This window comes from Watersipora subatra, chromosome 3, assembly GCF_963576615.1.
Source record: "Watersipora subatra chromosome 3, tzWatSuba1.1, whole genome shotgun sequence".
NCBI lineage: Eukaryota > Metazoa > Bryozoa > Gymnolaemata > Cheilostomatida > Watersiporidae > Watersipora > Watersipora subatra.
In genome coordinates, this window is record NC_088710.1 from 30,380,609 (window position 1) to 30,394,400 (window position 13,792).

A 13,792-nucleotide genomic window follows, 5' to 3' on the forward strand; every position below is an offset into this window, starting at 1 on the left:
CTCGGCTAAAAAAATTTGTTTAGAGGATGATATCGACTGGTTCGAAAGTGAAGAAGAGGATTTCAGGTCAGAAGAATGTGGGGAAGACGATGAGAGTGAAAAAGAAGATCGACAGAGTGAATCTGATGACGAAAGTGAGAGTGAAACAACCGACGTTGAACCAGGGAGTAATTTCGGATTTCAAAGAGGAGCTGATCTAAAACCGAAAGAACTGCATTTTGATGAGAGCTTGGCAGGTGTAAAAAGTCGAATTACTGGACAGATAAGTATTTTCAATTATTTACAGCTTTTTATTACATCGGCCATCATGAATGTTATAGTTAACGAAACAAATAGATATGGCCTTCAAAAACATGGCGATGCATGGGAGTCTGTCGGTGGCAAAGATATTTGGCGAGTTTTTGGTTTAGTTTTGCTTATGGGTATTGTCAAGAAGCCTACTTTGTTGTCGTATTGGTCTACCAATCCGTTATTATCAACGCCAATGTTTAGTAAAATGATTTCGAGGAATAAGTTTTTAATGGTTTTGAACAGTTTGCATTTCACTGACAATTCGGAAAACCCTGATGACAATAAGTTATTCAAGCTAGGAAATGTTTTAACCATGATATCTGACCGGTTATCTTCTGTTTTGTTGCCTGGTAAATTTATATCTATAGATGAAAGCTTGCTGGCTTGGAAAGGACGGCTCAGCTTCAGGCAGTATATTCCATCTAAAAGATCTAGATTTGGAATAAAGCTATTTGCTCTCTGCGATGCTGTCTCTGGCTATGTGCACAAGCTGTCTGTGTACATTGGTGATGAGCGAGAACAAGCCGAAGGAACTGGTAGAGGAATCACTCACAACATAGTGATGAAAATAATGAATGGTTTGCTTAATTCGGGTCGTTGTTTATATATGGATAATTATTATAATTCGCCAGAGTTAGCAGCTGAACTTATTAAAAATAACACTCATGTTTGCGGAACTCTGCGTGCAATCAGAAAAGGTGTTCCTAAAGATTTGAAAGTTTGCAATGGAAAAGCTATTAAAAAAGGTGAAACAACAAGCTTTTCTAATGGAGAAAGTATGATTGGCTGTTGGAGAGATAAGAAATATATTTCTGTAATTTCAACTATGCATAAAAACTTGGATGTCGTAGATACAGGCAAAGTAAACTATAAAGGGGATAAAGTTTGCAAACCAACTGCTATTTTGGATTACAACCGATACATGGGAGGAGTTGAAAAATCTGATCAAAATTTGCATTATTATAACGCTGCGCGTAAAACCATGAAATGGTACAAAAAACTATTTTTCCATTTATTAGATATTTGTGTGTACAATGCAGCCATAGTTTATAGAATCCGTAGCGGTTGTAAAATAACTGACTTAGAGTTTCTACAGAAAATAATTGAACAAATATTTGAATACACTGTATCTTGCCGCAAAAACACTGTTCCCCGCGCTTCAACTTCTTCCGCTCATCGATTAGTGCTAAATAGTCCAGGAAAAGGTAAACGAGCTAAGTATAGAATTTGTAGGCGCTGCCCAAAGCGAGATGATGACAACACCTGTAAGCGAGACGAAACTAGATTTAAATGCCAAGCATGTGGAGTACCTTTGTGCGAACCCTGTTTTGAGCCTTACCATGCTAGATAAATTTCCAAATTGTATTTAAAATAATTTAGTTTTTGCAAATGCTTTGTTGTGTTGTTAGCTATTGTACATACACTTGCTGAAATGTCATGATATGATGTAGTCGTTGTGCATTGTTATGTTGTATTTGTTGCCCACGGCCCTCTTCAGGCCACATCTAATCAAAGAGTTCAGTTCTCATATTGTTCTGCCATCTGGCAGAAGGATTTCTCCATCATTTGCCGTTTCTGCTCATAATAAATGTTGCTTCCTGTCTTTTGCTGCTTCACCAACTGTGTGAATACAGGCTCACCACTCAATTCTTCTTGTGCACAACCAGTTAATCTTTGCTGCAGCACACATGCATCCATGCGATCAGTTTGCAAAATTGTTACATGAATCTATAGTTTCAAGAAATGCATATCAATCTGACAGAAAAAAATAATAACTGAATATATAGATCTGAAGTTGCAGTGTTTGCAAGCTGCCCGGAGGAAAAAATCTCAGTCTGTAGGAAAATATCTCAGCTTTTAGATGCATATTCATTTGCAGTTTTATATAAATTTGCACCAGAGTTTGAGGGGCCATGTCCGGTAACTGCAGCACTGCTTATCGCCATGGCGTCAGGAGCATTTCGTAGGTCTGCACCCGCGATGCACAGAAGCACCTAACTACGCTTTTGATGTGCTTGGACAACCCATTTTTTTGCAAACTCTTGTAAACATATGACACCATGCAGATGCTTATCATGAACCGGTTTTAGCAGAGATATTGCTTCTAAAAGTGTATTTGTTATCGAAATTTCATGGTAGAGGGGTGACAACTTCGTCGAATCTGGCTTGTTACTAAAGTGTTCCCAGTCGATGTACAGGGAATATATGGCTGTTTGTTGAAAAATTTCTAAGCTTTCAAACGCATATTCATTTACAGCTCCATGCGAATTTGCATGCGAGTTATAGCCAAGTTTAGACGACCATGTCGCGCCTCCATTATTCGCAGGTTGTTCGAGTCTTGCGCTGAAAATTTCGAAAGGCGTTCCTGCATTGCAACGGAGCTTGTAACTCCGCGTTCAATGCTCTTCGACGATCAGTTGTTTTGCAAAATGTTGTGAACATATATGACTCTATGCAAGTATCTTTAGTACAACATGGTCAATTACTTATATCAATTAGAAAAATACAATTGAAAATGGCATACAAAAATAAAAATTTCATAGCTTCAGCAAATCGACATTTTTGTTGGCAAGTATTTGTGAGTTATCTACATAGAAGAAGCATCAGCTTGTAGAGAAATTTCTCAGCTTTCTTATGCATACTAATTTATGTAACTGCCACAATTTTGTTGTAAGTTACTGCAGTTTCTATGCGTTCATGTCGGCAGCTCAAATCGCGCAAGTTATTGCACGGTACTCTAGTGGTTTTTCTATCGTAACCGCGCGGTCGCTAAAGGGTTAATGTAATATGTGTAAAACTAAACATCTTGAAGAGAATTTTGAAAAAAAAAAGTTTTGATCTCAATAAACTTAACAGATTTTATCAAAGACCAGCAATTTTACATGTTTATGGGACTTTGCGGATGTAACAGATTGTCAGCTTGTTTAAACTGCTCCATACTTAGTCTCTCAAAAGGTTACACGCATGAATTGAAACAACTGAATTTTTTTCAATACCCTTGATAATCGAAGAAAAACACGAATATACTAAAACAATTTCTCTTGTGGCAAAAGTTGAAATGGTTCATAAACACAGCAAAAAAGGTTATTTTAGACTAAAAAAAATGGCAATAAAACTTATGTCTTTAAAATGAAGATTGCTATTCCATTATCTTAATGTATTTATATTAGATGTAAACTGTATTTATCTTTTCGATTCATTGGTAACTTGTTAATGGAGTATGTCAAAACTTGATAAGCTTGTTGTATACGGTGAATATATATACCTCTAGAGCAATCATGACTGCTGCTAGATTTCACCGCTTGCTGAAGTCTAGCACCAAATGGTGAAACATGAAAATTAGCAATGATTCTACCAAGAAAGAGCAATATATCAATTCACACAAACATGACTGATTTATTTAAACTAGTGAATAAAATCAACATTACAACTAAAAAAGACAATCAAAACTTTCAAAATGCCGCATTGTGGTTAGCAATATAGGTATACATTAGAGTTCAGACTCATCAAGTCTGGTAAATTATTTAGAAGTCTACTAATTACTCAATGATACACTTGATAAGATAATCAGTTGAAAGCACAGTCAATACAAAGAAGCTCGTCAAATGGACCAATCAGCTCTCAGCAAAAGTAAGAAACCTGATAAAAAGGAAACACGTATTTTCCAGTTCCTGTGATAAGGTCTATTTTCTTGTAAACTAAATTTTTAACAAACTTGTCATGACAGATCAAAATAAACCAGAGTCAGCAATTTTAAAAATATATGTTTTGAAATGTCTAGCAAAACAGGTTTAGCATTTTTTAATCCATTTTAATAATACCCTTTTTGAGAATGGTTGACAATGTTTTCTGTAGTCTGCTGAAATGTCATTACATCAGTAGAAGGTTACAGTTTGTGTTCCCTTAAACTCTGTTTTGTATGAAGTTGTCATCAAGATTTAGTTTAGAAGATAAATATCCTTTTAAATTGTATACAAAACGCACTGTAATGTTTACTGGTGTAGCCAATCTTATAGCTTGCTAAGTACAAAAGCAAATAGCTCAAAGTTGGGTGTCAATGCTTAAAAAAAACACATAGGTATTCAAAGAAGCTAACACGAATATGGCAAAATGTTTACCGGCTTGGGTAACCTGGGAAAAGGTATAATTTTCTCCCATGAGTGAAAGTGCATGTCGATGTTGGAACATTTCCTCCTTGTGTCTTGTTTTTCTGACTCATGCTGACATTTCTTACTCTCTTCTGTACCTATAAGTACCATTAAAAGTTCATTATGAAAAACTTTTAGTTACAAAATGGTATTGCCTCTTTAAAAATATCATTTTTTAAATAGTTAGAAAAACATTTCGGCTGCAGTAGCACTGCGTGAACTGTTTTATAATAATGTAATGTAATTGATTTTAATATACTGCTACGTGTGAAAGAGATGAAAATGGGTGATCGCGCACATAACTAACCCCATGAGTTTGTATAAATGTTGATATGTAAAACAGCAAAGATGCCCTTTTAGTGCTAACAGATGTTTAATAATACTTTATTTGATTTGGCAATTACCAATATTTACAAACAGATTGAGTAAACTTTAGAACCTATTGAAGCACTCTACGTAATGAAAGTTGCTACTTGAAACAATTTTCACTTTTTTTGCAGAAGCCAAATGTACCAGTATTTAAAACTTTGCAAAACTGTATTATGTTTTCTCACCTTTTATGTAACATAAGGGTAACAGCTAAATATATGGATGGTAAGGTGTGAATTTATATGTTAGTTTTAGACTTTAGTTGCAGCTAAGAGAAAACATAGTAAGAAATGTCTTAGTCTACCTTCAACAAGTAATGATTGCTTTGAACTGAACTGCTTTACTAGAATTTATAGCAATGCCAAATTTCAGAAATTTAAAGATTTTTCATTATATTGTACAAAAATTTAAGTTACATCACTCGTTGAACTTGTCGAGTATTACAATTGCTCACCTGTAATTACACAAAACTTTGTACCACAACAAACTTTAAACGTCAAATGTGGCAGCAGCAAAACTCTCAGTTACAAACACCTATATTCTAAATAGGCCTTTCTATCCTTAGGTACTGTGATAGTCTACTGTATTGCTTATCTATGAAAATTAAAAATATGAAAAGCAAATTTTGTAGAAAAACTGCACAAATTTTATGAAAAGGGGTTCTACCACTAAAGCTAAATAACAACTCATTTTTAGATTTTATTGCTCCTGACAAAGGTTGTGGAGAATGGGAGTACAAATGAAAATTATAGGAACATACATGTATGACCTTGGAAGTATGCACACAACCAGGTAATAAAAATTATGATGTAATTCAACTGACAGCAAAAACTGAAGCACTTGTGGGAATAAATACACTGGTGAACGTGCCTACTAAAAGAGTTATAAAACAGCCATTGCCCTGGACTGTAACCAGAAAATTTACGAAAAAAAATTGTTTAATATGAATCGTTAGAGTAAAATGATTATTCCCTGTCTTCCCCTATTTTGTAGTCATGGTGTGAAACTGTGACATACTATGACACTATTAGTGATTTATTGATTTAAGTATAGTAAATTTTTCTTAATAACTTGAAAAGCTTAGATTAATGGGTTGAGCTGGTATATATGCATTATGTTTTGTGCTGTAATATAGGGATGTAGTACTATGCGATCTTACTTAATTTGCGCTGGTTCATACATAGTGTGTTCATGGCAGTAGTATAGAGAGTATGTGCAACTTTTTATGTGAATTGGCATGCAAGATTACTTGCCAATAGCCATTGACAAGGTTCAGTGTGCTAAAGTACTTGTGCCAAACAATGCGTCAAGTCTATCATCGAGCCGAGAAAGGAGATAGGGGTCCTGCTTGATGACAGCATTTAGCTGTTGATAATCTATGCAGAAACGCCACTTGCCATATTTTTTCCAGACCTGTACCACCAAAGAGCCCTATGTGCCAATTATCTGCTCAATGAGTCCTTAGTCAAGCAGCTCTTGGACTTGATGATGAGCCTCAGTCTCTTTCTTTGAGCGCAGTCGATGCGGTGGTTGTAGGATAAGACCAATTCTTTCATTTAGTGAAATTGAATGATCCACTTTTTGAAATCCAGCTCATATCCCCATCACATGTGCTGAACATGCTTTGGTAACATGTAAGTAACCGTTTTAGGCACTCAGCCTGTCTAAGCTCCGTGCAGTTATGTTGGATCTCCTGGGTGCTAGCTCCCCTCAATTTTTGGTGTATCCGCCCCATATGGTGCAGCTCTCAAGCCGGAGAGGCATGCTTCGTCCTGCACCTAGTGGTCGTCTACCCCTGTGTATGTGGCGATTTCACTACGGTTTCAAAAGTAGAGGGGAAAGTTTGTGAATTTAAAGCACTGCTCTACTATGATTCTCTTTGGGCCAGACCAGTTTAAGCTTTCAGCCAGCAGCAGCCTATCAGGCCAGCACTCGATCACTATCAATGGGCAGTAACTCCTGGTAATCACTCTGCACCAGAAAACTATATTTGTCCTGGCTGGCACAACCGTGTCATGAGCCACCCTGACCTTATGGAGCAGTAACCTGTCATGTATTTTCATACAGATCAGGGAATGACCACTAATAGAGACCATGGGCTGGCAGAGTTGATGGCGCACAGTTGGACCGCCATAAATGACATTCTTGAAGTAACATCCTCACTGATGTGGCTCATAGCAAAGACCTCCATGGCATTTACTTCCCGACAAAGTACATGGTATGACACCGTAGAAAAGCAGCCTGGTCCACACAGGAAATCTGCCCTTAGTTACATACAATTGTAGCTGGGGCAGACCTCCTGTTTGGCTCCAATTTTGGCACCAACTTATTTGGGCTGTAGCTTTCTGTGGCAAGAACTCCTCAGTCATGGACTGGTTGAGGCAGCCATTATGACAGGCATCTGAAGCAATGCTGGTTGATTTTCTTTTGCCTGGGGAATACGACTTTTGGAACTTAGTGCAACCAGTAGTCGAAATTACTTTCGCAATCTGTGCTGTTTCTCCAATGTGTAATTTTTTTGTTGTGAAGCCCCGGTTGTATTTGGGGCCTTGCAGTTTCATAATGCAGAGGCTGCTATTTCTTTTTTTGAAGACTTATTCAGTTGTTACACCTGTTGTGTCAGCTGCTGTACGACCTGGCTAGCTGACTGACCACATTGTCCTAGATCACTCCTTCCTCCTATTCAAGAGCCTCTGCCATAGACCGCACAAAGGCTGCTCTTATGCCCTCCGGCTTGGTCTGAAAAACTTCATGGTGGCACTCGCGGCCTGTCCCAGGGTAGCTGTAACCATAGCCAGAATGTGTCTCTGCAGAACAGCCTGCTAGACTGATCTGCAGAATAATTCATTTGCCGTGTCGACCCTATAGAGGCCCGCTAAGTCTTTGCATGCCACCTAGACAAGTCTCTTAACCAGCAAGTCATGCTCAGCTGAATGGGAGCCTGCCTGGACAAAAGGCCAAACCGGTCTCGAAGTCGGCCGAAAACGGCTCCTACGCGGTTGGCGTGTCCGCAGTCCGCTGCCACTTTGTTAATGGTCTGTTAGAGATGTTGAGGGAGGGACCAGAAAAGAAGAGAACAGACTAAAGCCCGGATAAGAAAAGCCCATATGAAGGAAGCGTCTCGCCTTTTCTGTTTAGGTACTAGCATCAGCTACTTATTACCACTGGTTGATGAAATGCTGAACAACTGCGAATTATAAGTACTGCGGTGCCTTGAACTGACGGACTAGGCATAGAAACAGGAGACCATCACTAGTTGTTCAAAGAGCTTGACTAACTAGTCGATCCTTCAGTCCACGCTTCTCAAAACTTGGCCATTCATATTCTACTGGAAAAAGCTCTCTATCTACCGTGAGATGGTGATGCTGTCTCCAGCATCATGTGATGCAACACTTTATGACCTTTGTATCACTGTTTTTCTGACAGAATGATTTATGAGACCAAGTGCGGAGACATCAATATGCCAACTTTCGGAAAAGCTTGACTGTGTTGCGTGTATGGTTGATAAGCCAGAACTGAGTCAGTTCTTGGCCAATCAGAGATGGTATTCCTAGACTAAAATGACTCTGTGCAGCCCTATTATTGCTACTCAAGATCGACTTTGGAAAATTCAAAGAAGCCAGCCTAGTAGGCCAGACTACTTTTCAAAGCTTACACCAAACCTTGACAAAATTCAGAAAATAGGTAACAAACTTCCCCTTAAATCCCATTAGCCGTGTGACTTTCAAAAATTGACCAACATCTAGGACACTATTTAAACTGGCAAGGCGTTGGCTGGTCAGCTACTACTAAAACAAAACGAAAAAACAAATGAGCTAGTCAGCAAAACCAGGACCTTTAGGACAGGAAACATGCTGCCAGAGCTACCCAGAGCATCACAGCTGAGGTCCCATTTTACACTAGCGGTAGGAGGATGGGAACCTAGGGTGAAAGGACCTGGTAATTTCTGACCTTGGTTCAGTTGGCTCTTACCGAAGTTTGAGCAGAAAGATAACAAACTAATAAGTGAAATGTATGGTAATAACCTGCAGACCCTACAACCAGACCACTAAACAATATTGCATAAATAAAGGTTTTTAGAAATACTAAAAGACCCGACAATGCAAAAATGCAGAGCTAGTTTGCACCTATTTTGGTCTAAATGAATCTACATTTAATAAGTGAAGAAAATATACATTGAGTTATTCAAACAGAGTATGTTGTTTTTTAGAGTTCAGATTGGATGATAGGCATCCTTTATAATACATAGTCTGTTATCAGATGTGCTAGAGAGTTTGCATTTGCTGCTCTTGCCGGAGCTGTGATGGTCTATCCATAGTCTGCTATTGACTGCTATATAGAGAGTCTGTATAAATGGCTCCTGCATTAGTTGTGCATAAGTGTATGGTCAATTATTGTCGGCATTTATGCAACTATCTCAAGTTGGCAGTTTCTGTTTGGCCTAGTACAGAGTTGCCCTGATTATACTCGACCTCTAAATTCCACTACTGAAAACTACTAAAACTGGTTGTGTAAAAATATGTCTATGGTCAAGTAAACAACAACAAAAATGCCTTATGCACTCCGAATTGGTATAACTATTGAACTTCCATAATAAGTAAACGTAATTTTCGGCTTTATTACCATAACCTGTAACAAATGCGAATTGAAAAGGACCATAACTTGCATAAAAACTAAATGTAAGTTTGGGAGTAACAATTCAGTAACCTAATTTTTTATGTAAAACTTATTTTGTTATTTTCTTGGCTAAAACTTATTTTCACAATCATTCATCGGCATACTAGCTAAACTTTGGTACATCATGGATGAGGTTAACTGGTGATTCTTCATTTCATATGTTATGAGTGTTTTACATATGTTAATTACAAATGGTGGCTGATCTTCTGGGCTAATAGTAGATAGTTCATGACCTTACTATCATCTTATATTGTAATGGCAAGGCAAAATGACTAGGGTCAACAAAACTGATTGTCATTGTCAGCGGAGAGATGGCCAACTTCCCGATGTTCAGACGAGTATTGCAATTATCTGATCAGCTAGATGTCAGCTCAGCACCCACCTAAGCCCGACCCGTGCATGAATATGTGGTGGAGATGCTGAAATGAGTGAAGGAGGTGCATTCAACCCGTCGGGAATAGCAGGTGGCCATCCAACAGGAGGACCACAAGGAACATCTGCTATAGGCACCAGGAGACTGGGTTTGGCACTTGAATGAGAGGAAAAAAGACGGACCACTACGAACTACAGGCCAAATTTGTGGGATCGTACAAGATCATAATACCATGGTCAGATCACACTTGCCTGAGAAAATGTTAGCGTTAGCTTCAGTGGAGAACAAGAGCCGACTGAATAGTTCTTGCCCAGAAAAGCTCAGACAAGTAGGTGCAACTATTAAGCCTCAAAGAAAGCCCAACATTAAGGGAACCAAAACTGGGAGGCATAGGCTGAGTGTGAAACTAGCAAAAACTGAGCAAAAAACGGAAGCTTTCACCACCTCTTTGTTCAAGAAATAGCTTGAGGTTAATTTAGAAAAAAACAACAAACAGAAGAGTGATGTCACATAACAGCCGTCTAACTCGCGAGTTCTTTGGTGACCCTGCCATTCAGCTTGAAACAAAAGGCAGCTAAAGACACTCAGCAAAAAATACCTATCAGCTCGGCTCCCTCAGCAACCAGACTAAAAAGGGCAATGAGCATGGCTATCAGCAGTAGCAGCCAATCCCTCAGAGCATAGGCTTAGGAACACTGAGGCTGAAGAGAAGAAGGGAGCTGAAGGAATTTTGGTGTCAGGACCATTTATTTTTGTGCTCTACAGTGACCCAGTTCTCTCCTGGGGCACAGCAATATCCTTACAACAGCCACTACTACCAATAGATTTTTCACGCAAAATCTTAAAGTTGCTAGTTTCAATATTATATAGTAACAGGAAACAAACTTTTACCAATATGAATTATACTTTTCCGAGAGAGAGCAGAAAATGATATTCCAGCGGTAATCTTGGCCAAAGACTGGTGAAATGTGCACGTTTTTCTCGTTAAATGCGCACGGCTTTATGGTTCTAGTATCTGTCTCACGGCTTTATGGGCATTTTGTTGGCAGGTCCTAATTTTGATTAAAAATGTTTGTCAGGCTTTATTGGTGATTTTAGGCCAAATTAATCTTTCTAGGTATGTATAATTTGATCAGATGGGTAAGTTTTAGGATATTGTCAACACTTCTTAAAGACTTGGTAACATATTTAAATAGGTGTATATGAGTTTTGTATCATTAGTATACTTAAACGACTCCACAAAAATGGTAATTTTTCATGGGATTTCGGTACAAGGGTTTGGGTATGGCTGTCGGTCGATACTTTTCGAGAGTTGTGTGCACATATGCATTTATCATGAATCTCCCAAACAATCGCTTGGCTCGTGTTCGGTCGTGGGAAAATCCCATGAAAAAGGGCTCTATTTTAGTAAAACTATTATGTTGTGACACAAAAAATATTAGTGTTAAGACAACCACTTTCAATTGCTTTGATCTCAGAATTATCACAGTAAAATAAACCCAAATGTTTTATTAGAATACATATAGATATGTATGACTAATTCATATAGTTTCTTAATCATGGTTAATCATATTCTACTTAAACCTTTATCTAGAGTACTTCAATTGAAACCTTGACAGCATTTAGAGTTGGCTCATTGAGCTGGAAAGTATAAATACACAGCAGCATAGCAAATATATGTGGCTTTCACCAAATGATAAAGTGTACAAATAATAAACTTGGCCACATTCTTAGTTTTGTGTTGAAACATATTGTATATACCTGGCCAAAACAAGTACAGTATTTTATGGAGGCTGTGTAATATTTGCAGAAACTGTCTCATAAATTAACTATTAAAATGAAGTCTTTATAATCTCCACTTTCTGATGCGCACAGAGATATCAGTAACTTTATGTAAGGATGCTGTAATCTATATAAAGCTAAGTGTTCATTACTTGGTTTGTTGATCGTTTATGTGACCAGCTTTAGCAATAAAATATGTATGCTTGTAGTGCTAGCTAGCGTTAGAAACAAAAATATCGCATCACGCTAAAATTGAACTCGAACCAACACTTAGACAGGACTTATGCAGACAGACGTGTGAACCAACACACCACATGACAAGAATTCCATACTAATGAATAATTGTGCACAAACATATTACATGAGCAAATATTTAATACGGCATTGGACTGTCAGCCTACTAAAAGAAAAAAGCTTCCAAGACTTCCACAAATTGCTACAAATATGTGTAAATACGAAATACAATTATTCAAACTCGTAATACCAACAGAAATAAACACTCACTTTCATTTAAAAGCTAGTGGTTAATGTTGCATGTGTTTATGAAAATAAACTATTTGGTCAAAAACCTTTTGTATTACTCATGCACAACTGGGTATTCAGCTCATTAAGTATACTTACAATTTTGAACAAGCTCTCAATATCTCTGTGGCACGCGTGTTTGTAGAAGGTAGCAACTAACAGTCGAATAAACCAAGATCCATGAGTTGTGGACCTGATTGATCTGTATGCTGCAACGCATAGTAGGTTAAATAAACATTATCAGCACTCTTATATGGCATAGCATCATGGTCATCATATGTAAGGTACAGTAGTTTTTGATAGTTATTAACTTATTAGGATGAAGTTATTTGGCATTGATACTTTTTAGCAAAGTTTTATGATAGCAAGCTACATTGGCAGCTAGAGTAGTAGATAAATATTAAAGAAAAGTGTATATTAAAACTCCATCATAGGTGATTGTATTAGGGGTGTCCTAAAAATGCAAGGAAGCTCCAAATAAAGGTATCAGCTTGATAAATAAATGGGTACAATATTTTTGATGTTTAACATAAAGTCACTTTACTGAATGTCCTTTGTTTTGGTTGAAAATTATTGTATCTCTGTTACCTATGAGATGAGCCAACCTTTTCTGTCAGCTATTATAGTATAATTAACAGGTGATTTGTATTGGATGTATAGTTTTTGGTACTCACATTCACAGCTAGACTTCATGATGAAAAAGTCATCTACGTTGAGTACAGTTGGACGAGCTGAATGAGGAGGCTGATCATAATCGGAACAAGGTACAAAGGAAGGAAGTCCTGCGGTTCCTTTGGCAGCAGGCACTGGTGGAGTGGAGGAAGATGCCTGCTGTTGAACACACAACTTCACAGCAGGAATTTCTTGCAAGTCACCGTAATCAAACCGATCTAAAACACAGAGCAGGCGATTGTAATCTAACTCATCAAAATATACAAGCGTCATAATGTAAAGTATCTTATAAAGGCTACTCTCAGTTCAAAGCGTAATGAAAATGTACCAGCTTGAAAACCACATTCGTTGCATGCATTCAAAATATATACTATATATGTAATTTATATGGCTTTAGAAATAATGAGAAACAGCAAACATAAAACGTGCTCAATTAAATATTCAATATCTGGTTATTTGTTCATCTCAACTTTTCTATGAATGGAATAAACACTTAGCGAAACTTGAACAGTGGTAGACATCAAACTGCTTTCTGATGATTAGTTGACTTCCTTATAGTCAACAGCTAGTAGTCAGTTATCACTTACAAACTAATAGCGAAACATGTTATAGCTGTTCAAAAGCACTTACTGAATAACTAAAATCTAGCTTTTAAGATGAATTAGTAAAGTGTTACGTGAGGTCATCAAGTTGTAAACCTTATTAAAAGTCTGGCTTTTAAAAATTAAACGAGTAAGGCACCTGCTGTATGTGCTCATAGTCTACAGAGAAAACTTCTCATAAAGGTGCAACAGTTAGCCATATTCTGCGGACAACCTTTCCAAAGTATGTTATATTCAATTAAACTTGACTATTTAAAATGCTTCCAACATAATTTTAGCAACTTTTATAAGAATCAAATATAACTTGCTTACATTTGACTTAAGTCGTCAATGCCTTATTTCAAAACCTAATTCAT

The 13,792-nt window shown here is 37.5% G+C and overlaps 2 protein-coding genes across 2 annotated transcripts in view; both read right to left on the minus strand.

Moving 5' to 3' along the window:
- The window catches only part of LOC137390495 (caspase-6-like), a 528,030-nt gene that overhangs the window by 510,622 nt on the left and 3,616 nt on the right, over positions 1-13,792 (minus strand). The gene's annotated exons all lie outside the window — the stretch shown is intronic.
- LOC137392155 (uncharacterized) overlaps positions 1-13,792 on the minus strand; it is a 35,493-nt gene that overhangs the window by 21,018 nt on the left and 683 nt on the right. The window contains exons 2-4 of the mRNA XM_068078787.1: positions 12,837-13,052; positions 12,262-12,371; positions 4,410-4,537 (exon numbers count right to left, since the gene is read on the minus strand). Coding sequence (XP_067934888.1) covers positions 4,410-4,537; positions 12,262-12,371; positions 12,837-13,052 — 454 coding nt within the window. The remainder of the gene's footprint in view (positions 1-4,409; positions 4,538-12,261; positions 12,372-12,836; positions 13,053-13,792) is intronic.